General features: G+C 37.1%; 1 protein-coding gene across 2 annotated transcripts in view; it reads left to right on the top strand.

Annotated features, from left to right (window-relative positions):
• Window positions 1-23,987, top strand: part of LOC118277118 (zinc transporter 2) — a 31,214-nt gene extending 7,227 nt beyond the window's left edge. Inside the window, exons 1-10 of one of the 2 annotated variants that reach the window (XM_035595810.2) lie at window positions 11,855-12,008; window positions 14,373-14,501; window positions 16,922-17,084; window positions 17,554-17,745; window positions 18,528-18,729; window positions 19,283-19,376; window positions 20,359-20,483; window positions 21,063-21,178; window positions 21,854-22,033; window positions 22,498-23,987. In XM_035595810.2, the coding sequence (XP_035451703.1) occupies window positions 11,943-12,008; window positions 14,373-14,501; window positions 16,922-17,084; window positions 17,554-17,745; window positions 18,528-18,729; window positions 19,283-19,376; window positions 20,359-20,483; window positions 21,063-21,178; window positions 21,854-22,008 (1,242 nt within the window). In that variant the 5' untranslated portion in view covers window positions 11,855-11,942 and the 3' untranslated portion in view covers window positions 22,009-22,033; window positions 22,498-23,987. Of the gene's footprint in view, window positions 1-11,854; window positions 12,009-14,372; window positions 14,502-16,921; window positions 17,085-17,553; window positions 17,746-18,527; window positions 18,730-19,282; window positions 19,377-20,358; window positions 20,484-21,062; window positions 21,179-21,853; window positions 22,034-22,497 lie in introns of those variants that run through there. The other variant, XM_035595809.2, reaches the window with a different exon arrangement.
• The last annotated feature ends 1,391 nt before the right edge of the window (window positions 23,988-25,378 follow it).

The raw sequence follows: 25,378 nt of genomic DNA, 5'->3' as shown, positions 1-25,378 counted from the left end.
ACATTCGATACGACTAGTTGGTAAGTTATTTACAATTTTAGCTAAATAATAAAGCAACTAATCTACTACACAAAAAATGCATTAACAAAACAAAATTTAGCCACCAAAGACAAAACAAGGGAGAAATAGAAAAAAATGGGAAATTTTATCAAAAAAGTTAAAATGCCGATAATTTGAAAACGGTTAAGTTTGGGATATGGGGTCCCATGGTTAAATCAGTCAAATGATGTAAACTATCACGTCTTAAAGGATTTAGGTCGACTTACCCTTTAACCCTGTATATTTTTTAAGGTAAGGTAAGGTAGGTAATTTTATATTGATTGGACCTAATATGCTTCCCTGAGGTACGCCTGCCCTATCAAATTTACAATTACGTAACTACATATCTTTGATGTTTTTCTGTACTAAGTGCTTATGTAGTGCATTGGTATTTATTGAATTGTGTCCTATAAAGTCGCCCTTTATAACATTTACGGACAATTCAAGGAATTCATTTTAACATAGACATTTCAAGTGTGGGAGAGCCATGCTTCGGCACGAATGGGCCGGCTCGACCGGCGTGATACAACGACCTCACCGAAGACCGACGTGAAACAACGCTTGCGTTGTGTTTCATTGTGTGAGTGAGGTTACCGGAGGCCCGATTCCCTCTTCCCAATCTTCCCAATCCCCGATTCCCCAACAACCCTTAAATTCCTAATCCCCAAACATATTTTAATGTATTTTCCCTACGAAGTGTGTCAAAATATGTATCAGTTAATCCCCTAATATTGTGTCCATGTTTTTCTAATCTCACTGGCATTATACAACAAACAAGATTATTCCGATCCATTGCTCATGAACTGTTCTACATAATTTACCAAGATTACTCAATCGTGTGCGAAGTAACCATGCTGCTAAATCTCCTCAATTGATACTCAACTTTATAGTTTTGTGTTAAAGTCGAGAATGTATTACGTAATTTGGGTTTTGGGGTAGCTTGATGTTCTGCCTTGTAAATATTGTTTGAAAGACGTTCTTACCAAACATTCAAGGTCTTCTCTGCTAGTGTATTGATTTTAAAGGCAAAAACATTGCCATATTGGTCTTGAGATTTTCGACCGTGAACTTAGTACCGACGTATTTGGGTTTTAAGATCACTAAATTAATTATGTGGTAATTTATTTTATGAAACAAACAACACAACGTCAACGTCGCCTTTTATCCCCGAAGGGGTAGGCAGAGGTGCACATGACGGCACGTAATGCCACTATACAATGTACATCCACTTTTCACCATTTGTGTTATAAGTCCTATGTAATAGGGGCTGAGCCTATTGCCATATACTGGGCACAATTCCAGACTCCGTGCTACTAACTAGTTAACGAGTTTTTTTTCGAAAATCCGAAAAAAACCCAGTTATACTTTGCTCGACCCGGGAATCAAACCCGAGACCCCTTGTTCGGCAGTCGCACTTGCAACCACTAGACCAACGAGGCAGTTTATGAAACAAGTACAAATATATTTTAAATTGATTAACATTTATTCGCACATTTTAAAAGGGTGTGCCATTTATCACCCAGCCGAATAAAATTAGCGATGCTGCATGGTCACTTCAGGTGATCCGTCTGCTCGTTTGCACGGACATAAAAATACGCACCACGTCTTGTGCGCAATAAACTCAAATATTACTGAACAGATTTTTATGTGACTTTCGTTGTAAAGAAAGACAAAATTCTTGTAACAAGTTGAAGTGTCTTCGAAGATTTCATATCAGAAATTATAGACGGAACAAATAAACAAACAGTAAAACAAATATCAATATAACTGTGATCTAACTAGTTGAGATTAAGGCTGCTTTGCTACCAGAGATGTGCTATGCTACGTTGCTGTGGATGCATTTGGCTTCCACCAATCATATTCATTGGTACACATAGCTTAGCACTGGTGGAAACGGACTCAGTTAAGCTATGTTTTTTATATGAAAAGATGCGTGTTATGGATGTGTGCTATGGATGGCTTTCCTGCTATTGATACATCGCAAACTCGAGCTGCGCATTTTCCTCGCACAGCTACTTTGCAACGACGCCTCTACATAGTACATCTTACTCGCACAACTCCATAGCTTAGTATCGCTAGAAACGGTGACATAGTTTCACAGCTTACCTATTACATCTTCGTAGCATAGCTACATAGCACATCTCTGCTGGAAAAGCACCCTAACTCAGTTTATAACCGTGCAATTGAAGACTAGTGCTGTTAAAGTTTAGATTGCCCCAGATTAAAGTTGTTCAAGTAACTCGCGTGTTCACAAAGATCCTGTGCTGTAGTTCTGTTTCTTAGGAAGACTAACTCCGTCTCACTAACAGAAACTACAAGTTTCTAAGTCCCAAGTTTTCTGACAATTAGTTAGAAGTTCCTTTTACTTTGCTGTCGTAGCTTTGTTAATAGTTTATAATGAGCCTGAGAGACGTTTGAACGTGAATTCATTGGTATGGTAAATTTAGCATTAAATATAATTTTGTTAGATCAGGCGAAGAATGGCTATCACTAGATCCAACAGGGATCGACTGAAGAAAATATGGAGAAATAGAAATATCATAAAGACCACTAAAGTTTGACTGGTCAGGGCGTTTCTTTTGGTGCCGAGACTTGGACTCTTGGAAAGTGAGAAATAGAAGATAGATGCATCTAGAAATGTGGTGCTGGAGAAAAGTGCTCGGCAAAACCTGGACGCAGTACCGAACTAACGTCTCAATTCTCCAAGCTTTGCACCATTAGTGGAGCTATTTAGTGCTAACTACGGTATTTTGAACGTTGATAACCAAATGTTGGTTTCAGCGTTTCCAACAGTTTTAAATTCAGAGTAATAATTTTTACTTAACTCATTTACAAAATTAAATACAGGTCGTTTATTATTCGTAATCTACTTTTAGTATTTATTTTCTAGAAAATTCTGTCCTGTGTTTGGCGTGAACTCGTGAAGCCGCAGTGATTTATGCTCGACATTTCATACTTTATAAATATTTTTAATTAAAATCAACGAAAAAAGCGAAGGTACAACGATGTTAGTAAATTAAAAATATACGACAGCGTGGAAATTGCTGTTGGCTCCAGGTTCACACGATTTTTAATTAAAAAATTGTGTTTCAAACCGCGCAGTGTTATTTAATAAATAAAACATACCTGGCTGCGGTTGTTGTTACTGGCCAGGCGTGGTTTAAAAAGTATTTAATGTCGAAATTATTACATTTATCCCATGTATCCGAAGACACAGGTTTACTCAGAATAGACAAATCGCCAGTAGTGTTGACTATGACATAATTATTATTCCTCAACAGAATTGTCTAAAATTAATTATTATTAAACAATCTGAATTGATTATACTTTACTTAAATAATGTCAAAGTTAAAGCATTTATTTCAATTAAGGATTATTTAGACACTTTTGAAACGTCAAGTTGAATTGTCCATCAATCTGTCTGTCAGTGAAGCTAGGTCCTCGTTCCATAGTATAGCTTCGAATGGAGAAGAACGAGCAAGAAACTCCATACTGAAGTACATGATCCGTAGCTGCGGACTTCCTAACGGGTATCCCGGTTCTCCGGCTCAAAGGGCAGGAGTAAGAACGGGGTGGTTTTTAGTCAGTAAGAGTCTGACACTCCCTCTCGCCTCGCCCAAGGCGGGAGAAGTCATTGGATGATATTCACCCCTTAAAAAAATACTGAAGTACATTCTAGTTACTAACCACCCATAGCAAATAGTTGTACTTGATATTTAATTTATAGTTAGGTAGGTACTATAGTTAGCAAGCGTTGTCAAGCCGCGTTATCGGAAGGTTTTGACGAAATGCCGTGATAACAGTGAACTATATTTTATTTTACTGCAGGATTTTAACATCCGCTGTGTGAGTAGATTGTTTTATTTGCATATGTATTTGTAATATTGTGTAAATGTAGGAAGTTACTGTGTACTGAAATAAAAGGGTCGTTAACCGAAGCGAATGTAGGGTTATTGAACTTTTAGTTATGCACCAAAAATTTGGTGTAGACAAAGTACATACATATATCCTTTAGAAAATGTATACAATCAACATTGATAATGGAATTACGAATTGACCATGAAAGAAAATTAATTTAAGTCTAGCTAGATCACTTGAAACCTGTATCAATCTATAAGATTTTCCGATATTAAAATATCTTAAAAGAAAAGCCTACATAGGTATATTATTGTTATATTTACAGCATGCTCAAAGCCCATATAGCTACACAGGAACAGCACTGCTTACCAAAGGCTTCTTCTTGCAACATGTAGAAGGTTTGAGCATTAATTACCACGCTTGCTTGACGCCAACCCGCATCAATGCGGGTTGGCGATTTCAAACTTATAATTAAAAATTATAACCCTTCACCGTTTGTCAGTGGTGCCTAAATAATTTTAGAAAGTACATATAACTCGGAAAAAGTCACATTGGTAGTTGCCGTTGGTAGGTTTCGAACCCGCACCCTCGTACGTCTTAAATCTCCGGGCCACGGGCCACCACGTACACATATAAGTACATAACCACTTTATTATCCTGATTCCTAATACGGAAAAAGAACCACAATGTTTTTGTTATTCCCTTTTCCCCACATACACATTAAAATACTCCTCGACCTCATTTACAATTTACATGTATCTTTCTTCACAAAGTATCTTTTCATTTCATCCCCTTCCAAGCTCCAATGTATGGCGCTTTGGCAAAAGAATATTTTTGGACCGTCTTTCTAACGCCCATTTAATACTGATGTAATCATCTTAAAGGGGCTGTGCAGACGGGATACTTTTTTATTTACTTAACGTAACAACGTGTAAAATGGAATATTCTTAATTTCTTACGACCAAAACTACTTAGTTCCACGGAAATATCAGAAATATCTATGTATGATTACTATTCTATGAGTTTCTTGCTCAATGATCTCCATAGGAATCTACAAAGGCGCGTTCGGTTATTGGTGAGTTCATTGGAGCTGACCAATCACAGCGCCTAAAAATACTCTCGTTTCGATTTCGTTAAACGTAAAGCAAACTCGTACTAAGGCCAATCACTTAGAGCTCCAAAGATTTTAGTTTGATATCGGTTACATTTTCAACCGTTAGTCATCTTCATGACTTAACTAATTCGATGGCATATGAGTGACAAAAAACAATCCGATTGAAAATATCCTCTTTATTTTTCAAGTCAGTTTTTTAAAAGTACGTTGTCGCGTTACAATTGAGTCCAATTGTCTGTGGATCCCTTTTACAACCGTGAATTGATTTTCGTCCTCAGTGGACAAAAGTTCCTCGTCTGCGTCGTAAAAGCGATGTTATATTCCTGGACGATTGAAATTCTCTCTGGTATTCAGTTGTTTCGTTTCAATTTATTTGTAAGCTTATACACACAGGTTTCTGAACTGTTGTTAACTTTTTTAATGAAATGCGTGAACTGCTTTATCTATGGAGTACCGAGCGAAATGACCGAGGATCGAGTAGTCTCTGTCTCGATATACTGTAAAATAATGCTAAAGGTTTTTCGGTTGTTGAAAATTCTCATTCTAAAACATAGTCTACACGTAGGGATGATAAAAAGTGGGTGTGACGTTTAAAACATATTGTGATATTGTATTTCATTATGTAACTGCTATATAGAAAACATAAATCTCCACAGTCTCATACTAGACTGTTCCTTATATGTGGCTCGTCATACATAGACGATACGACACAGCTACATAGTAGCTAGTACGCGTGGTCTATACATTATGTATAATAAAATCAGAAGTGTACTACCGTAAATAGTAGGGGTGTTACTAGGTAGGTAGATACCGAACCCAAAAATGTGATTAAAAAATGTTTGTCAATATTCCACGGGAAACAAAGTCGCGGGCAAAAGCTAGTTTATAAAATAATAACTACTAATAATAAGTAGCTGTTTTATAATGAAACGTGTTTTTACTGTCCTTGCCTGTTTGTATTGTAACTAGGTGCTTACGTAAACAATTAAATAAATAATAAATAGTCAATAATCTACTAGTACTATTCACATTTATTGTTTTTTGTTTATTTATTATGTAGGTATTGTTATATTATTAATAACAGCTAATATAATATAAATATGGCTGCGCTAATGAACGACCTTTAAAATGCATTGTGACATCATTACTAATAAATAACAGATAACTTGGATATCACAACACATGACTTCAACAGCCTAACTATAAGCGACCTCAAAGAGCCATCAGACCACCACAGATGAGGCCCAATAGCTGATGCTTGATCCGGAGCTGTGGACTACCTAGCGGGTTTACCAGGGCTCCGGCTTGAAAAGCAGGTGTAGGAACGGGGTGGTTTTTAGTCAGTCAGAGTCTGACACTCTCTCTCGCCTCGCCTAAGGCGAGAGAAATCATAGGATGATTTTCCACGCTTAAAAAAAAAACTATAAGTGACCACTCTAGGCTAGGCCGTCTTCTCACACGGAGAAGGTGAGCATTCATCGCCAACCCGCATTGAGCAAACGTTTCAAACGCTTTCAAACTTATAATTAGAAATTAGAAGTCCTTGTTCCTTCACAATGTTTTCCTTCACGATGTTTTCCTTCGCCGTGTGTCGCTGGTGTCTAAATAATCTTAGAAAGAACAAACTAAGTAAATGATACATAATCCTGGCATCTCTTCATTTACTCTAATCTTTGAAAGATTTATCCAGTAGTAAGAATCAAAGCAGTCACAAAACATCAAAATGCCCTCGAGAAGGAAAATCCGGTAACATTTTGAATATTGAAAACGCGTCTTTTTTCCAAGGGCTGTCGTCCTCTGAAGAGTCTTAAGTCAAGTCGAGTACTTTTCTCGTCGTGTAGAAAGATGTTCGATAGAATCTGTAAGGTCGTACAATGTGGTTCATCGATCCATTATAGGCTGGTTACGGTAATATGTAGCAGCGAGAGCGACAAGCGATATAAACAAAAATTGCCATCAGGAATTATGGAGCCATTTTGTTCGTTCAGGGTCATTTTGTTCGTAAGACGTACGAAATCGTCAAAAATGAATATTTTGCAAGTCGATTAAAGACACTAATATGCCCGGTCCTACTCTTCTTATGGGTGACGAGAAATTTCAACTAAGGAGATACTCATTTGACAGAGACCAGGCTGTACTGTTCTCTGACAAACATGTCTGAGATTTTTAACCCGCTCCCTAAGAAAGAACGAAAGAAAGAAAGAAAAACAGTGTATTTGTACCGTTACAAGAGATTGCAGGCAAAACAAGCAAAATAATTACAAAATAAATAAATAATCAACACGCCGCAAAAAGCCAATGTTCAGCTAAAATGCTAACCGTGAAGAGTATGTTGGTTCAAAAGCCAATACAAGACTGTCACAAGCTGTTGATGTGGTTGATGATATGTAATTCAAAGTTTACGAATGGGACAGCTCGACCGGAGTGATACCACGGCCTCGCCGAAAACCGACGTGAAACAACGCTTGCGTTGTGTGAGTTGAGGTTACTGGAGGCCCAATTCCCCCTTTCCCAATCTTCCCAATCCCCGATTCCCGAACAACAACCCTTAAATTCCTAACCCCCAAAAAGCTGGTAACTTATTGGTGATACGTCTGCTCGTTTACCCGACGTGTTTCATAAAAAAAAACCGTAAGGCCAGTGCTCAGCTAAAATGCTAAGTGTGGAGATTATGGCATGGTGGTCCAAAATGCAATAGAAGACTGTCACAATCTGTTGATGTGGTTGAATATACATAATTCAAAGACCGCTATCGCTGCCGCTCTCGCTCACTCTAAAGTTTCCATGACCAGACCGTTAGCTGTCAGAAGTCGGAGACATCCTTTATATAGGCTGTCGATGTAAACTAGTTTATGTACGAATAAAGTTTGCGGGAAGATGTATAGACGGCTGTGTAAAGTAGATTAGAGATACAAGATGGATTGTTCCCTTTTTTCGGTCGTTGGTAGAAGAATTTGTTTTGGTAATGATCGGTTAGACGGATCGTATTCCAGTGTTGTGTGGCGGTTTAGGGTTTCAAAATTCTTTGTTAAACGATAAAATTGTGTATAGGATCAAGTCTTCTTAGCATGCTGCGATTTTTACCTATATCGTCTTATTGTAGTGTGGAGGTTTAGGGTTTCAAAATTATTGGTAATACGATGAAATTTTGTATAGGGACAAGTTTCGTTACCAATCTGCGATTTTTACCTATATCGTATGCGACATAATAAAAAACAAATTGTGTCTCGCGTAGATCAGCGTTCCGACATACCACGGGATATTAAGTATTCTATATATCTATCTATGCCAATATACCTTATTCACTCCAAGTTGTACGATGAACTCCAAAATCAAATAATCAATAGATATATTCAACTCTTTGCCTGAGCCACGCTTGGCCGATCAAAAGGTCTCACTAAACAAAGAGTATGGCCCTTATACATATTATTTTCTTTAAGGCTTAATAAATTCACAAGCAGACAAGATCAACGCTCCTAGTCGACATTGCACTAGGCAGGTCACTTCATTATCAAAGTTAACTGAATAACGGTCAATGATTGCCAAGCTATTAACCGCTCTATTTACTCTGCCGAGGGCGTTTGAGCGTGTACCGATTCGATACAATTCGTAATAACTGTAACAAGGTAAGTTTTCGCTTGGCATGTTGTTGTAAGAAATGGTTTATGTCAATTTTCCTGTTGTTTTTTGTCGCTGAAGTGTAGAATGTGAGGAAGCAATGTATTAGGTTTATTGACTTCTTTCAGAGGTGTGGACGTGAGTCTTCAGCAAATCAATCTTCTATGGTTGAACATTCTTCAATAGTTATATTATGTTATCGGCTTACTCACGTAACTGTTTGATGAAGAACTCGACTAGTTTCAAGCCATGCTAGAGGATTCTGCGACACACGACGCGGCGACTGTCGCTGTGCTGTGAAATTAGTCGAGTTCCTCGTCAAACAGTTACGTGAGTAAGCCGATAACATAATAATTAATTTGGTATGTTTCACGAAAGTTGTAACAAAAATTGTTCAATAGTTGTAAAATGATGAGTAATTCTTTCAAATGTGAAGCCACGCATGTGCATTTTTCTTTCTTTCTTAATTTTCTAATTCCTCGTATTGTGCCTTTAAACTTTGGTATTTATAATATTAGGAAAGCTAAAGCTAGCTATAATATTAGTGTATTTTTCTGTTGCACCTCTGCTGTGTGAGCATTTAATTGCAAATGCTGCACACCGCATGCTGAAAATACATCTACAAGCGGAATAAAAATTGTATTGTTAGTGTAGCATGGATTTCTACAAAGTAACGCCTGATTCTATTCTATATATTAGAAATACTATCCGATAACAGATATATAGCCTTAATCTTATACCTTATACTTTTGCTCGGTACCTAGGAACATAAATCTAGCCAGATATCATGCAACAATGTCTAGAAATAGACTAACAGCATTTGATCGATAGTGAATGATATTGCTGTATTCTGTATTGTGTAGTTGCGGACGAATCCGTATTTAGGCCGAGCTGTCTAATATACAAAGTGCTAGACAAATTGACAGGCTGAAATATGGACTATGAATTTGTATTCGTATTATTCGGATCAGAAAATATACTTGGGTGTGTATTCAGTTTATACGAAAGGTAAGGAATAACATTTTGATTTGGTAATATATTTTATAGATAACGGTGGTGGTAGAAAGAATGGATGAAAGAAGTTACGAGAGAAGTATACAGAGCAGACATGAAGAGGACTGTCGATATACCCTAGATGGCTATATATCGACCATATTAGCGATTCTCCCACGTTGGGCGAGGCGAGAATGGATGTCAGACTCTTACTGACTAAAAACCATCCCGTTCTAACTCCTGCTTTTCGGGCCTGAGCCCCAGTAGTAGTAGCCTCAGTAGCTCCAGAAGTAATTATTATACTACCTCAGCAAATTGCTTTAAAAAAACATTAACTAAATTAAATACAAACATCACGAATCAAATAGTCCAGTTAATAAAGAAATTCTTCCAATTCCTCACTTGATTTCTTTGTAAAAACTTTTCTAATAACCGTCTTGGATTCGTTCATTCACTGTCGGCTCTCAGACTGGGTTTAGAAGGGCATTAAATTTCCATAAAACTTCCTAAAACCTCTGAATAAGGTCCTCTCCCCCTCCTCCCGCCTCTGAGTGATGAGAGTCGTCGAGTTTTCATCCGAAGATGTTTTATTGACAATGTACTTTCGACCTTGCTGTTTTGTAATAAAATTGAAAATCTACTGGTTATAAGCTGGGTGTATTATGTCTTGTTTGTCGACGGATTAGTAGTCAATTAATGACGTAATTGGTGAAAGGGGTTGAAGAATGAGGGTGCTCTCTACTAACAAGAACAAGTCTGTTGATGTCTTTAGGACTAATTGGGACATAAGTATTTTTTTCATCTGATCATGGCGCTTGCAACAGTGCCGAAATATCGGAAACTCATAGAATTAGAAAGACATGGTAAATATGCCGTTTCAAGTTCTAATTACTACTAGCATAAGTATTTTTTCTAAAATAAAAGTAGCCTAAATTACTCCTCAGTACATCAGCTACCTCTCAATAAAAGTCCCTTCAAAATCGGTCCAGCCATTTCAGAGATTAACAAGAACAAACAGACAGACAGGCAAAAAATGTGATTTAGGTGTAGGTACTTATATGTCGTATGTATATTCATAATATGCATGTAGTAAAAAGTGGCCCCTAATTTTATTTTTTAGATAGATTAGATTACAACTAGGTTTGTAATGGGTAGAAAAATATTATGTTTGTCATAAAAATATAAGTAGGTTCCTAATGCATTCCAATACTTTTAAATATTTAATCAATTTATTTTCCGTTCCATATTAAATAACTTGGTCACACTATACCTTATTTTTTTAATACATATAGTAGGTACGTAAAAAATGTAATCATAATAAAATAATCATCTACCAACAATTTTTCAATACTAAAGATATAAAGCGCGGCATTCAATGCACGACAATCTCAGTTTGCCAATTAATGTAAAGCGGCCTTTGTCTGTCGTGTGAATTAATTTCGTTCGTGGCATGAATGGAACTTGTTACAATGTAAATTAATTGCGTGTATTGCGAGTTTTTGCAATATTTTACCTTTGTTTATGTGTTAGTAATATGATTGACTAGTTTATAGTCTAGACGGTGTACTTATTGACACTGAGAAAATATTTTTTTTTAAATACTCAATACTTACTTAATTTATACTTAGTATGCCAATATAATATCTAGACTAATATCTAAGTTACTAGATACTTACAATAAATAAAATTATAGTGTCCGTTAGTAATATTAAAATAACCGCTTAGTACTACATGCATTATAAATATACATACGATACATAACTAGTTACACGAAAATAACATATTTTAAGATTTTTATCGGTCTGTTTGTTCTCGTTGTGACGGGACATTTATTGGTAGGTAGCTGATGTGCTAAGGAGTAACTAAGTTTACTATTATTAGTCACCAAGTTCGTAATTCACGCGAGCGAACCCGCTCATTAGCTAGTTAATTAATAAGAAACTACAATAAAAGATGGAATTCATGTTCAAAATAACATGACAATGCTTAAAATTGCACTTATATACTCGAAGCACGTAAACCTTAATGTTATTCACACCGTACATAAATTCTCATTGAAATTCGTTGTTCTCAAAACTCATTGATTGATAACTCACGTCGAAAATAAGACAAGAATCCATTGTTTTTGTCTTTTGTCGTACGACGTACACAATAAAAAGTAACCTTGTCGCGTCATGTCGCGACATTCAGGCGACAAAAACGCAGAGTCCATGGGCCGCTTTAATTTCTCTTTGTATAGTACCCACGTATAAAGAAAAATAACATTTTGTACCTTAATGTAGTGGAATCGTTTAGTACTCGTGATTGAGTGAATTCAGCCATGATGAGGTCTTGGGATTTAAAAGAAAGAGAAACTGTGTTTATAGGGAGAATGGAGATGCTTAGTGTGAGTATTTTTCTAGTTATTGTCTAATTTTGGTTAATAATTTCATCTTTTATGGGTTTTGCGAATTTTGGCAATCTGCTGCAAGGTTAATGCCTTTAATATCATTAGAACTTGAAACGGGATATTTACCATGTTTATTAATGTCGGTATGTTAATGATATTTCGGCACTGTTGCAAGCGCCATGATCACGGATGAACTGGAGTATATGCGGGTGGATGCTTATAATAAATAAACATGGTTAATATCCCGTTTCAAGTTCTAATGACCTATTGTTAGTGTCCGTGTCAATTTAAAAACTGAATGCCTTTATGCCATTTTTAACCCGGTTTAAGCTACTCATTACATGACTTCCAGGTGTTCTATACTGTCTTCTTCTATTTTGAGCCATTTAATAGTGTTCCATACCAGATCATGTAACGTTTTTTAACCTACTATAATATGTTTTTAGAAGATTTGTGTAATTATCATATTTACTGTGCTCATAAGATAATGAATCTGGTGCACCTTTGTTTAAGTAAATATTTAGTTCGTACTGTTTCTGATAGGGAGTTTTGGTACCTTTTTTTAAGGGGGAAAATTATCCAATGACTTCTCCCGACTTGGGCGAGAAGAGAGTGTCAGACTCTTATTGACTAAAAACCACCCCGTTCTTACACCTGCCCTTCGAGCCGGAGCCCCGGTAAACCCGCTAGGTACTCCGCAGCTCCGGATCAGGCATCAGTACTACTGGGCCCCATCTGTGGTGGTCTGATGGCTCTTTGCGCGCACGGGTCTCATAATTATTCAGGGTGTTTCAAAAATCTTATTGCTATAGTTAAGTTATTATTGTATACGTACCTACTTAAAATATTTTTTTTAAATATCTGCACGATTATTTTAACTCACACTCTTTCGTTTCGGTCGTTGCGTTTAAAATGTTTGTTACGATACTTTTTTATATTACATTTTAATAAGATTCTACTCCATTAGTTATGGCTGAGCGTACAATATCGGCATTACTAACATTCTTAGCTCCGAGGAGCCAACGAAGCGTGATATTATTTTAAAGACTAAAGTATTTTAACCGAAGAACAGTACACACATTAAGGTATACGAAACCAGTATAAGGTGACCGTTGAATGTGAGGAGAGATCATGAAAAGGAGTTCATGATAAAGTGGTTGTATATTGTGATGTCTGTCCCTTTAGTATGAGTTTGCTTTACATTTAAAGCAAGCCGGCTCGACCGGAATGATACCACGGCCTCACCGAAAACCGACGTGAAATTACGCTTGCGTTGTGTTTCGTTGTGTGAATGAGGTTACCGGAGGCCCAATTTCCCCTTCCCCAATTTTCCCAATCCCCGATTTCCCAACAACCCTTAAATTCCTAATCCCCCAAAAGGCCGGCAACGCACTTGTAACGCCTCTGGTGTCTCATGTGACAATGGGCGGCCGTGATTGCTTACCATCAAGTGATACGTCTGCTATTTTTGTGTTCCATAAAAAAATCAAAACGAGAGCGCGATCCGGGCTCTGATTGGTTGGTTTATTCGAGCCGGCCAATCAGAACGCCGAATGTGCTCTCGTTTCGATTACTTTAAACGTAAAGCAACCTCATATTAAGTGTATATACTACACATAAAATTTTACTAGCAATCTCTCAGTAAAAAACAACCCTGCCTAGCAACAGGGAGATTATAGGCGTGATATTTATACCCCCCCATTTACCGTAAGCACCGTTGTTATAACGTTGACGTAACGTTTTACGTTACGTTGTGTAAAACTGTTTACGTTGTTCTTATAACGGCTTTTTGTGTTATGACGTGCTAAAGTACTCTTGTGTGGGCTGTTACGGCCTGGCTATTATAGGTACCTCGTTTGTGTTGTACTTTGTATGGATGAGGAGGTATTTTGTATTTTGCTGTTGATTTTAATATGTGATGTTACACAAGGCATAATTTCTAACTCTGTAGTTTCTGGCGATTGACTACGGAACACAAAGATCCAGTTTCTAGTTCGTTCTTCTGGAAGAGACTAATTTATTTATTTAAAAATGTTATTTAACTCTTCATGCACATAAATATGTACACAAGGTGGGCTTAATGCCGTAGGCATTTTACACCAACCAAACCTTTGGGTGATGCAGAGACAAACCAGTGGTAGGTGCATGAAGCGAAACTTCTGTTGTAAGTTTTTTTAGATACTTCAGTAATAATAGCATGCAGATAGGATTTATCGTGGTAAATTGCAATGAAGCACATGCCTATTACACGGTACTCAAAATCAAACCATAACTGACAACTGACAAATCTGATAAATTCAGACTTACATAATAGTAATTAAAGTTCATATTTAACTAACAATAATTTTACGTTGTCCCCAGGAAACGTACACGGACGTGCCGGTGGCGCCCTCTTCGGACGTGGAGCACTGTCACTGGCCGCCGCCTGCGCAGCCGCCCAGCGCAATACCACAGCTGCTTATAGCGCTAGTGTTATGTGGGATTTTTATGGTACGTAACGTTTTTATGATATAGGTTGGCGAATGGTCATTATCACCTGATGGGCTGATGGTAAGCAATCGGCGAGGCCCTTGGACATTCGCAACACTATTTAAGCCCCCAAAAATCATCCAATGGTCTCTCGACTTGTTAGAATGTCAGACCCTTATTGACTAAAAACCATCCCGTTCCTGCTCCTGCTTTTTGCGCCGCTTTAAACCGGCTAGGTAGAGAGGAGTTACAAGTGCGTTGCCGGCCTCTTGGGATGGGTTAGGTCTCTGGTAACCTCCCTCACTCATACGGCGAAATACAACAGAAGTTTAATTTCCTCCTGCTACTGCTGAGGCTGGTTTTGTCTCATTAGGGAACAAATCTACTTACTTATAGTTCACAATACCTTTCGTCGAAATGGTATTAATATTTACTTTAAGAGCGGTCCCTTAGAACATCGCTCGCTCATCGCACCAACATAAACACCCACTAAGTCCCTAACCGATTTGTCCGCCTATCATGACTCAACTATCTATAAGTCTATAGAATTATACGACCTATGAACATAACAACACGGTCGATTGACCTATCGGATCAGACGACACCAAATTGCCCGATGTTTAGTATTTGGGATCGCCGTAAATGATCCTAATGGCGACAACCTACAAGGTATTTACACGATCCATTGACCTATCGGATCGGGAGGTCTACTCTAATTCAACGAAAAACGAAGTTTCGTCCGAAACTTTGCAGATTTCGTACTACAATTCCATTTATTGCGAACTTTTGTGAACAAAAATGAACGAATGAAATAAAGATAAATAAATAGGTTTTGATTTGAAATTAAAAATTAAACGTTATTTTAAGTAATTTCATTAGTAAATCAATAAAACCTACGGCCGAAGATTAAACGAAACTTCGGATTCGAGAACCGGAGTAGACCTACAGAGTTCCCAATTGCCCGGTATTTGAGGACGCGAGGTTTATCTCAAAGTGTAAATACTTTATACACGCGTTCACGTCATCATGTGTAGTGGTTATCCGCGACACTCAATGTTGAAAGGCTTTGATAAATTCGTCGAGTGTTCAGTTAGGTGCTTTCGATAAAAAAGGGTCCTATGATTTATATCAGGTGTTCCCAAACCTTTTTCTGGTTAAGGACCACTTTTATAATAGGGATGTTGACGGGGTATGAAAAACTAAAAACATATTTAGTCCGTCAGTTAGGTAATGAAGAAATATTAGACGCGTATATTTTGTTTTATCGGAACTATAAGAAAATAATAAGTCTACTTACTTATAAATAAAATTGGAGTATCTGTTTGCAATCTTGAACTACCGGTTCTACTACATGCATATGAATATACATAAAAATAATATTTTTTACAATTTTTGTCTGTCTGTCTGTTTGTTCTGGCTAATCTCTGAAATAGCTGGACCGATTTTGACGAGACTTTTATTGGCAGGTAGCTGATGTACTAAGGAGTAACTTAGGCTTACTTACCTCTATTAATCAGAAAGTCCATAATCCAGGCGAGCGAAGTCGCGGGCATCAGCTAGTATCAAATATATTGCCGCACATATTACGCAATCACGGGGTGCACAATAAAAATAAATGCAATCACTCTGACCTATTTGCAAGAATGGTGCTTTAACAATAAATTCAAAGTTGTTGACACGAGTACGGGCAACGCTAACCTACATAGTTTGACCTATAAACTGTCAATACAACAGTTTACCCACTTTCCAGGATGCTGTGTAAGATAGGTACTTTATTTTATTTGTTTGGCTAAGGGTGATTGTGCCAATTTCTTTGGGAGTACATGTTAAGTGTAAGCTTTTTGGTATTGTTGGTCTACCCCAGGGGTGCCCATTCTCAACCTTTTTCTGACCAAGGAACGCTTTCATATCATTCTTGTTAGTTGTTAGGTAAAGGACCACTATAACTATTACCTTTTTATATGAAACCTAAGTGTGGGACCCCACACTCAGGTTTTTTCGTTCACTTATAATAAAAATAATGACTTTTGGATTATTGAAATCAGTTGCTTCTTTCAATTGTCTCCTTTGATATGAATAAGTTTAATTTTAGCTTTAAATGTCGTAATTATGGGATAGAGGTGTAGTCTTGTATATATTTATTTCATTTTGCGGAACAGGGATAGCTCAGGGCTCAATATTAGGTCCAATTTTTATTATAGTATTTCGATAGCAGAATAATCCATTAGTGCGTTGCCCGACATGACAATTGAGAAGCCTTACTTGAGACTTGCTAACTTGTAGGTAGATCATCATCATCATATCATCCACAGGACGTCCACTGTTGAACATAGGCTTACCCTAGTCACTTCTAGATCTGCCAGTTGGAAACAATCTGAATCCTGTTATTAATTTGACCAACCGAAAGTACCCTATAAATTCCTCTTTCGTTATTTCCACAGGTTTGCGAGCTAATCGGCGGGTACCTAGCAGGCAGTCTCTCAGTGATGAGCGATGCTGCTCACATGCTCAGCGACTGTGGCGGGTTCGCGCTGGCACTGCTCGCCTTCCACTGCGCCAAACGACGGCCTGATGTCCACATGTCCTACGGGTACAAGCGCGCTGGTAAGGCCACAATATTTTTTTTTTGTTTTATTTAACTATTTAATTTTTACAGCTTACTCATGTACCATGTACACTGTTTGATTTTTGTTGTTTGGTTTAGGGATTTAAGGATTCTTGGGAATTCGGGGATTGGGAAGATTGGGAAAGGGGGTAATTGGGCGTCTGGAAACCACACTCACAACATGAAATACAATGCAAGCGTTGTTTCACGTCTGTTTTCTGCAAGGCCGTGGTATCAATCCGGTCGAGCCAGCCCATTCGTGATGAAACATGCCTCTCCTACACTTTTAAAAGATTTAGTCTCATAAAATTATTCTCATTTTAAGCCTCGAGCTGGCCTATTCATGTCAAAACATGGCCCTCCCACACTTTTAAAAGATTTAATCGGGGGTTCTCATTAAGAGTTTCTCATTAGACGCCATTATTTACTCAATCCCCAACTTTAATTCCTAATTCCCCTTACTTCCAGAGGTGCTAGGCGCGATGCTGTCAGTGCTGCTAATCTGGATCCTGACGGGTATCTTCGTGTACGTGGCGGTGGTGCGGCTGCACACGGGAGAGTACAACATCGAGCCGGACATGATGATGATCGTGTCTGGCTGCGGGGTCGGCTTCAACGTCATACTGGCGCTCGTTCTACATGGATGCGCCTCTGATATCGGTGAGTGGAATTAAAATTCTTTCACACACACACACACACACACACAACGTCATGCCTTTTATCCCCGAAGGGGTAGGCAGAGGTGCACATTACGGCACGTAATGCCGCTATACAATGTACACCCACTTTTCACCATTTGTGTTATAAGTCCCATGTAATAGGGGGTGAGCCTTTTGCCATATACTGGACACAATTCCAGACTCCGTACTACTACCGAGAAATTTTCGAAAATTCGAAAAAAGCCCAGTAATACTTTGCCCGACCCGGAAATCGAACCCGAGACCCCTTGTTCGGCAGTCGCATTTGCGACCACTCGACCAACGAGGCAGTAAAAAACTTTCATTTCAGAAAATAAACATTATATAAAAGAGCGAGAAATCCTTATTCTATGTTTACAAATATACTTTACTAAAGTGTTTTCGTTAAACAAAATAAACTGTTGTAATAAAAAAGTAAAGGATTGTTACTATTTTAGTATTTAGTATAGATATTTCCTGTTTTATTACGTTTGTTTTTTTTCTATCAAATATTAGCGTAGTGGTATAAATTTTTACTACGATAAAGTTATAACATGGTGGTGCATAGATAAGAATTGAGCTTCATCTGTCGGATCTACATACACTCGGTAGGCTTTATTTTATGTCCAACATAAATATGCTTGAAGAAATCGTAGAAATACAAACCATTTTTGGGTGTCTGCTGTTTCCGTAGGTGTAAATGACCAAAAATCACAATACTTTCCAAGAAATATTAGTATTAAACCCAATTCTCCCTCCCGCCAGCCCACCACCACACGCACGGCGGCGCAGCGTGTTCGCATGCGCACGCGCACTCGCACAACAACAACGGCGGCGGCTCGCGCGGCTGGCGCCTGTTCCGGCGAGCTCGCGACCACAAGCACGCCAACGGCGCGCTCGCCAACGGAGACTACAACATGAAGGACCTCGCCGCTGTAGAAGCTAGTGTTGTGGGCTCACAGCCTAGGTAACTACCATTTTAATTTATACAAACCAAGTCAAAGTCAAAGTCAAAATCATTTATTTCAAATAGACCAGGAAGGCACTTTTGAACGTCAAAGCAAATATATTAATAACGTCTGTCTGTCGGTCAGTCCTCTAGTGCAGCTATTTGCCTATAAACCTTTTACAGTGCCTTAGTATATTATAAATATTTTTTTATTTGTATTATTATGAGTGATATTACACATAAGCAGTACATGTAATGGTGTTAAGATAGTTACATGAGCTACATGTTATGCCGTCTAGGCGTAAATATTTTCCCACGGCTACTAGTTTCAGCTGATAGGTATTTGAATTAAATAATATACATAATTATCGAAATTGATCACATCGTTCTCGCGTTTTACTTTTAGTAAAATATTGAGTAATTAATTTCGCCCATGAAATGCTTTTGAATGAATGAACAATGAATGAAAATGAATAAACAAAACTATTCGGAAAAAATTACTATGGTACGTAGCGCTACGACACAACGACAATACATATGAACAATAATAAACTGTAATCATTGGTTCCAGGAATATAAATCTCCGCGCGGCGCTGATCCACGTGATAGGAGATCTCATACAGAGCTGCGGAGTCTTGCTCGCCTCCATACTTATTAAGTTCTATGTGAGTATTGTATTTTATTTTATTGTATTTGATGACAATTTCACAAATGCGACTGCTGTGCAAGATTTTTATATCAGTATCCTTAGTACGAGTTTGTATTACATTTACAGTAATCAAAACAAGCGCGAGTTCGGCGCTCTAATTGGCCGGCCCGAATAAACTTTTATCGAACAGTGAGTAAAGTTCCCTAAGAAAAGGAGGATCCTCCAACCAGGCGAGGTGATCGTGCCTGGCGGGCTTTCTGCCCAACTGTTGTTCGTTGGGATTTTCTATTCATGTTTATTCGCATGTAAACGTGTGCGATGCAGGATTTTTATGACGTCATACGTTGATTTGCTCGTCGATAGTCTATGTGCGACTTCTGTCATCCGCTTACTTTAAATGTAAAACAAACTCGTACTAACGGTACTGAAGAAGTGTTATAAAAACAGGACAGAAACTGGAATCGTGTCGTGTACAGACTTGACTGAAGTTATACTATTATATTTCCAAACAACTCTCGTGTGACGCCGAGGCGCGTTGCTAGTCGATTATATTATAATGTATACTCAAAGTTCCAAGTAATTTTACTAAGGCAATTTTACTATTTCTTTCGTTCCACAAACTTTTCTTGAATTGAGTTAAGTTTTACTCTAATATTAATAAAGTTGTTCAAAATGGGCTCACTAGTTATTACTCGATGTAATTAGGTATGTCAATTTTAAAATCAAGGACCTCCATTTAAATTAAAGTCCTGGGTTCTTAAAAAATTTAACGGCATTATTATACTCAACCAAATTCTGTGGATCGAAACACAAAATTTTGTTTCAATAAATTCAACCCTCAATCCAATAAACATAAGGATGATAATAAGCTACCACGATGCTTAACAACGCGGGAGAATAATGATTTGTTAACTAAAAGTTAAAGTTTTTTGAAGAATCACCCACCTCCATACTCCTTGTAAAACTTATGTACCTATGTACCTATGTTTATATTTCAGCCTGAAGCGAAGATAGTGGATCCGATCTGTACATTCGTGTTCAGCTTCCTGGTGCTACTGACGTCGGCGCAGGTCGTGCGGGATGCACTCGCCATGCTCATGCAAGCTGTGCCCAAGAACTTCAGGTAAATTAATATAATAATTCAGGGAAATATTACTTCATTACAATAAATTAATATCGAATTCATTTACATAATAAAAACATAACATAATCACTCTTTACTCACATCTTTAAAATGTAAAACATAGTCAATATTTTGATGGTAGACTAAAATGGACCGAGGATTGTGCCCTGTGGAACTCCAATTTTCTTTACCGATCTTAACTCATTAGTCTCAAGCTTTTGAATCTAATTATAAATATGATATAAACAATTGTAGCAAAGATGTGCCAGCTATAGTAGCTATTAATGTATTATGGAGATGTAAAATAACCCGTCTAATAATGGGTTACCATGTCGAATGCCTTAGATAAGTCCTAAAATAATAATTAACTCTGTAGTCTTTACGTTAAGTTTGTACAATTGGAGTTGATTTGAAATGAAAAGTTACAATATTTGCTCAATATTGATTTTACCTTTAGTTTTTTAACTTAAACCATCGAAAGGACTTCTAACAACTCTTATGTTCACGAGCGATACTGATAGCTTACCATCCGTCTGTGTTTTTATTCCCTAAAACTAACAAATATTATGTTTACCACAGGTATCGTGAATGCGTAGCGTCGTTGTCGTCAGTGCCTGGCGTACGACACGTGCACTCGCTGCATGTATGGGCGCTGTCCACACACTACGTCGTACTGTCCGCACATATAGCTATCGGTATGTATTGTGTCATGGCGCATCATGAATAATTAATTAATTCATTCATTCATTCCTTCATTAATCACATCTTTTTTGTATTTAGAGTTACATAAATATATTTTTTTCTGTAGTTATTTATTTAAAGTTGTTGTTAAAATATTTTTGAATGAAATATGTATTTTACTCTCTCTTTTTTTCTCTCACGGGTCGGCAACTTATATCTTAACACTTTAAACGTCACGGGGATCACCGGTGACCGACGTTAGCGGAGGATTTTCCTTCAACATTTTTTTATTGGCCGTCAAAGACTTAATATAGTTGTCGGTCTAATGGTTGACTCCCGGCTGACTGTAGCTTTGCCCGCGGGTCGTCACTATGTTAGTTCCTCGACTAATGTCCTGTATAGCTAGGATATAACCGGGTGATTTTCCGAAAAAAATCACAAAATGTTAACGGCGTCATTATCCTCAACCAAACGTTAACAATTCTGCAGATTAGAACACAAAATTTGGTTTCAATAAATTAAGCTGTGACACCGCTCTCAACCAATCCAATAAAAATTAGGATGATAATAAGCTACCGCGATGCTTAATAACGCAGGAGATTAATGATTCGTTAATTAAAAGTTAAAGTTTTTTGAAAAATAACCCAACCGTTATAATGGGTAAAATACTAAACTGTCTTGTCCCCCAGACGAGCTGACGGACAGCGAGGGGGTCCTGCGCGCGTGCCAGGCAGTAGCGCGCGTGGAGCACGGCGTGTCTCTGTGCACGCTGCAGGTGGAGCGGTACGACGCGCGCATGCGCAGCTGCCCCGACTGCACGCTGCAGCCCGCGCACACGCCCTGACATCTCTCCACGCTCGCCTAGCCAGGTTAGTAGCGCTCTTATATTTATTTTATTGTGTTGTTCAACAGGATGTTTTCCTCTTCTTCTTTTTCGTCTTTATACTTCTTCTATTTTCTTTTCAGTTAAAATTAAAAAGCTATGTGATTCCAAAATATCTGTTTCTTACAGTGACAGAACTTCTTAAAGTTAATTTCTAACTGGATCCTAATCTAAAGATTGTGGATTGAAATCGTTTATTGATTTCGATCTTTATTGTTCTTTTGTTAACCTTGAATGAGTTCCACGGCAGCAATGAATGAATCAATGGACACTTCTTCGTGATATTTCCACTCGACGTTCATATAAACTTCACGATTGTATAGAAATCAGAGATCAAAGTTTTAAATTATATATTTTTGGCATTTTTACTTAAACTGTCAACGAGAAGAGCAATCTTCGGTAAGTTGTAATTGTTAAATATAAAATACTAATATTACATTAATATTACAGGCAACGAGAACATAATAACGGAAGCCTCAGAAAACTAACGATTGACGCTAAATGATTGATCAATCTAAGGGGCCAGCTGTCAATCAGTCAGGCGATTGAATGATTGATTGATTTGAACTGTGTTGATATTATAAACTAAGTGATTAAAACGATTGAACAGTGCTGTGTTATCTATCGACAAGTTGATTGATAAATGTTGCGAGTTTTGTATTTTTCCAAACGTTAAAGGACCAAGTGTTAGTGACATCAATCGACAATATGATTGAAAGATTGATTGATTGATAAATTGTTGAATTAGTTTATTAGGAAGACTTTGAAAATGTATTGTAATTTGTAATGTCAGTGATCTCAACAAGATAATTTCCAAAATAATATTTAAACGATTTTTCTATCGCGTGTCAGCAAAGTGTTCAATTAAAATGGTAGGGCTGGCAACACTAAGCATGTATTTCAGTGTTACCCTACTCGCTGAGTGTGTTCGCCTATGAATTTGTAAAGAAAACATTTTTGACATTTGAATAATAAAAAAAACGCATAATATAATAATTAATAATTGTTATTTTTTGTATTAAACGTTGAATAATAAAACGTAGACTTTGTAAAATTAAAAGTATTAGTAAATTCGTGCCAAAAATAAAAAAAAAAGACAAGTTACGTAATCGTTGAACGGATTGTATTAAATATAAAAAAGATATTGCATTATATTTATTTATTTAGCTTAATTATTATTATTTTAACTTTAAAAGCGTATTTTATAAGTTATAAAGCGAAATAATCAAAATCAATTATAATTGTATAAAAATGTGTATAATATAGAAAGAAAATAGATTTTTGTACATAAAATATGATTTATTTTTTAAAAACGCTGTAGTGAAGCTATTAGGGATCTGTCAAAAGTTGCGTAAACCATTCCAGACTAACTTTTACAAAAGAGTTGTTCCGTGTGGGAATCGAACCCGCTAGAACCAACCGCCACCGTGCCAACCGTGCATCATCATCATTAAATGTGTTATTTTAGAGTTTAGACTATAATTTATCCGGAGTTATCGGGATCGGATAGTCCAACAGGTTCTCTCGCCTCACCCAAAGCGGGAGAAGTCATTGGATGATTTTCCCTCCTAAAAATACTATAATTTAACTATGAAAAATAAAAGGTATACGCAACTTTTGGCAGTACATAAATTATTTTGCAATTGATTCCAAATATACTGTAATCTTAATATTTATTTGTTTAATTTATGTCTGAAATGAAATTATGAAGTTATTTTGCATGGGTATACCAAGTTAGAAGTGACTTTTTAAGAAATATGAACGAAATGTGCAATTTGTGTTATCGTTGTTACTGTATTTTATATCTCTACATACAAAAATCTATTGCTGTTCCTTAGTCTCACTAAACTCGATAACGGCTGGACCGATTTTCATAAAGCTTGATTATTGTGATTTTCTACTATAAAAACTTGTATGCAAAATTAAGAGACGCAATTATATTAGACGAAATTATGACAAAATATGTATTTCGTTGAAAACATAAAATAATTGCGAACAGGAAGCTATGACAAAAAGTATTTTCATAAGGAAAATATAAAATACAGTAGCAGTAACAATAATTATATTATTACCTACCTTCCATTCGTGCAGTTTTACAACATACGTAGAAAAAAGTAAATGTGTCAGTTTATTTGTTTAATTGTGATTCATAAGTTATGGCGACTGACTGTTGGTGTTTGATGAAACGTGAATTTGTATTAAGAAAAGAGCGTACTCCTTTTTAAAAGGCCGGCAATGCGTCTGTGGCTCCTGACATCATAATTAATTTCTAATTACATATTTTCTTCTTATGATTTTACTTCCACGATATTCTGACAATAACACGTATTTTGGTTAGGTCTCTGGTGACATTTATTCATGTGTATTTCCATAGTCGTGTATTACAAATCCCTTTCCTATGTACTTAAATTTCAAAAAACAGTAGTAAACAGTATTAATTGTAACTTCTTGAGATTTTACCATTTAAACATATACTTTAAAACAGTACTTTTACAGGTTACATTCTTCAAAATCACGTTTCATCAAACAGAAATAACAATGTACTTAAATTAAAAACATCTGTATTATTAGTATTCAATGTCCAAAGCTTAACCGTTGACTTTTGTGCTCAAGACTCCTATAACACGGGACTCATAACATAACTGTACCCTTAGTACGAGTTTGTTTTACGTTTAAAGTAATCGAAACGATAGTGCGTTCGGCGCATTGATTGATTGGTTCATTCGAGCCGGTCAATCAATGCGCCGATTACTTTAAACGTAAAGCAAACTCATACTATGGGTACTGCCGAGAAATCATGCCTTTTTCACCGACCTCTACTAAATTTTAAGGAACCCTTAACGTAAGATAGGTGACACTCAACGACAATTTGTTTTTCACCAATCTGTAAGTGACGCCTAACAGTACAAGTAAGGGGTTAGTTTAGGTGCTAAGTCACGATAAGTAAGTTTTAGTTAAGAGGTGGTTTAAGGTGTCCACAAGCCTCGTACGCATCGTTTGCATTCCGAATGACGTCATCAGTACGCATCGCAAGCTTTGTTGATGATGCGGTCCATACGATGCGTGCGATGCGGATCAGTGGACGCAGTTGTATGAGTTTCTATACGAGACAAACTAAAAATCCGTTGCGTGCGATGCGTACGATGCGGGCCTGTGGACGCTTACCTTTAGTGGGTGGTTGGTGAAAAGGGCCATTAGTGTTACATAATACATAATAACACGTGTACTTCTGCCTACCCCATTAAGATGTTATGTTTTGTGCTCAAATAGTGAATTATTGTGATAGATTCAATGCATTCCCTTGTTGTGTATTATATATATGTATATATAA

The sequence above is a fragment of the Spodoptera frugiperda genome, chromosome 10 (assembly GCF_023101765.2).
Source record: "Spodoptera frugiperda isolate SF20-4 chromosome 10, AGI-APGP_CSIRO_Sfru_2.0, whole genome shotgun sequence".
In the NCBI taxonomy this organism is placed as follows: domain Eukaryota; kingdom Metazoa; phylum Arthropoda; class Insecta; order Lepidoptera; family Noctuidae; genus Spodoptera; species Spodoptera frugiperda.
Note: the sequence above shows the minus strand (reverse complement) of the source record. Positions and strands in the feature narration are given on the sequence as shown.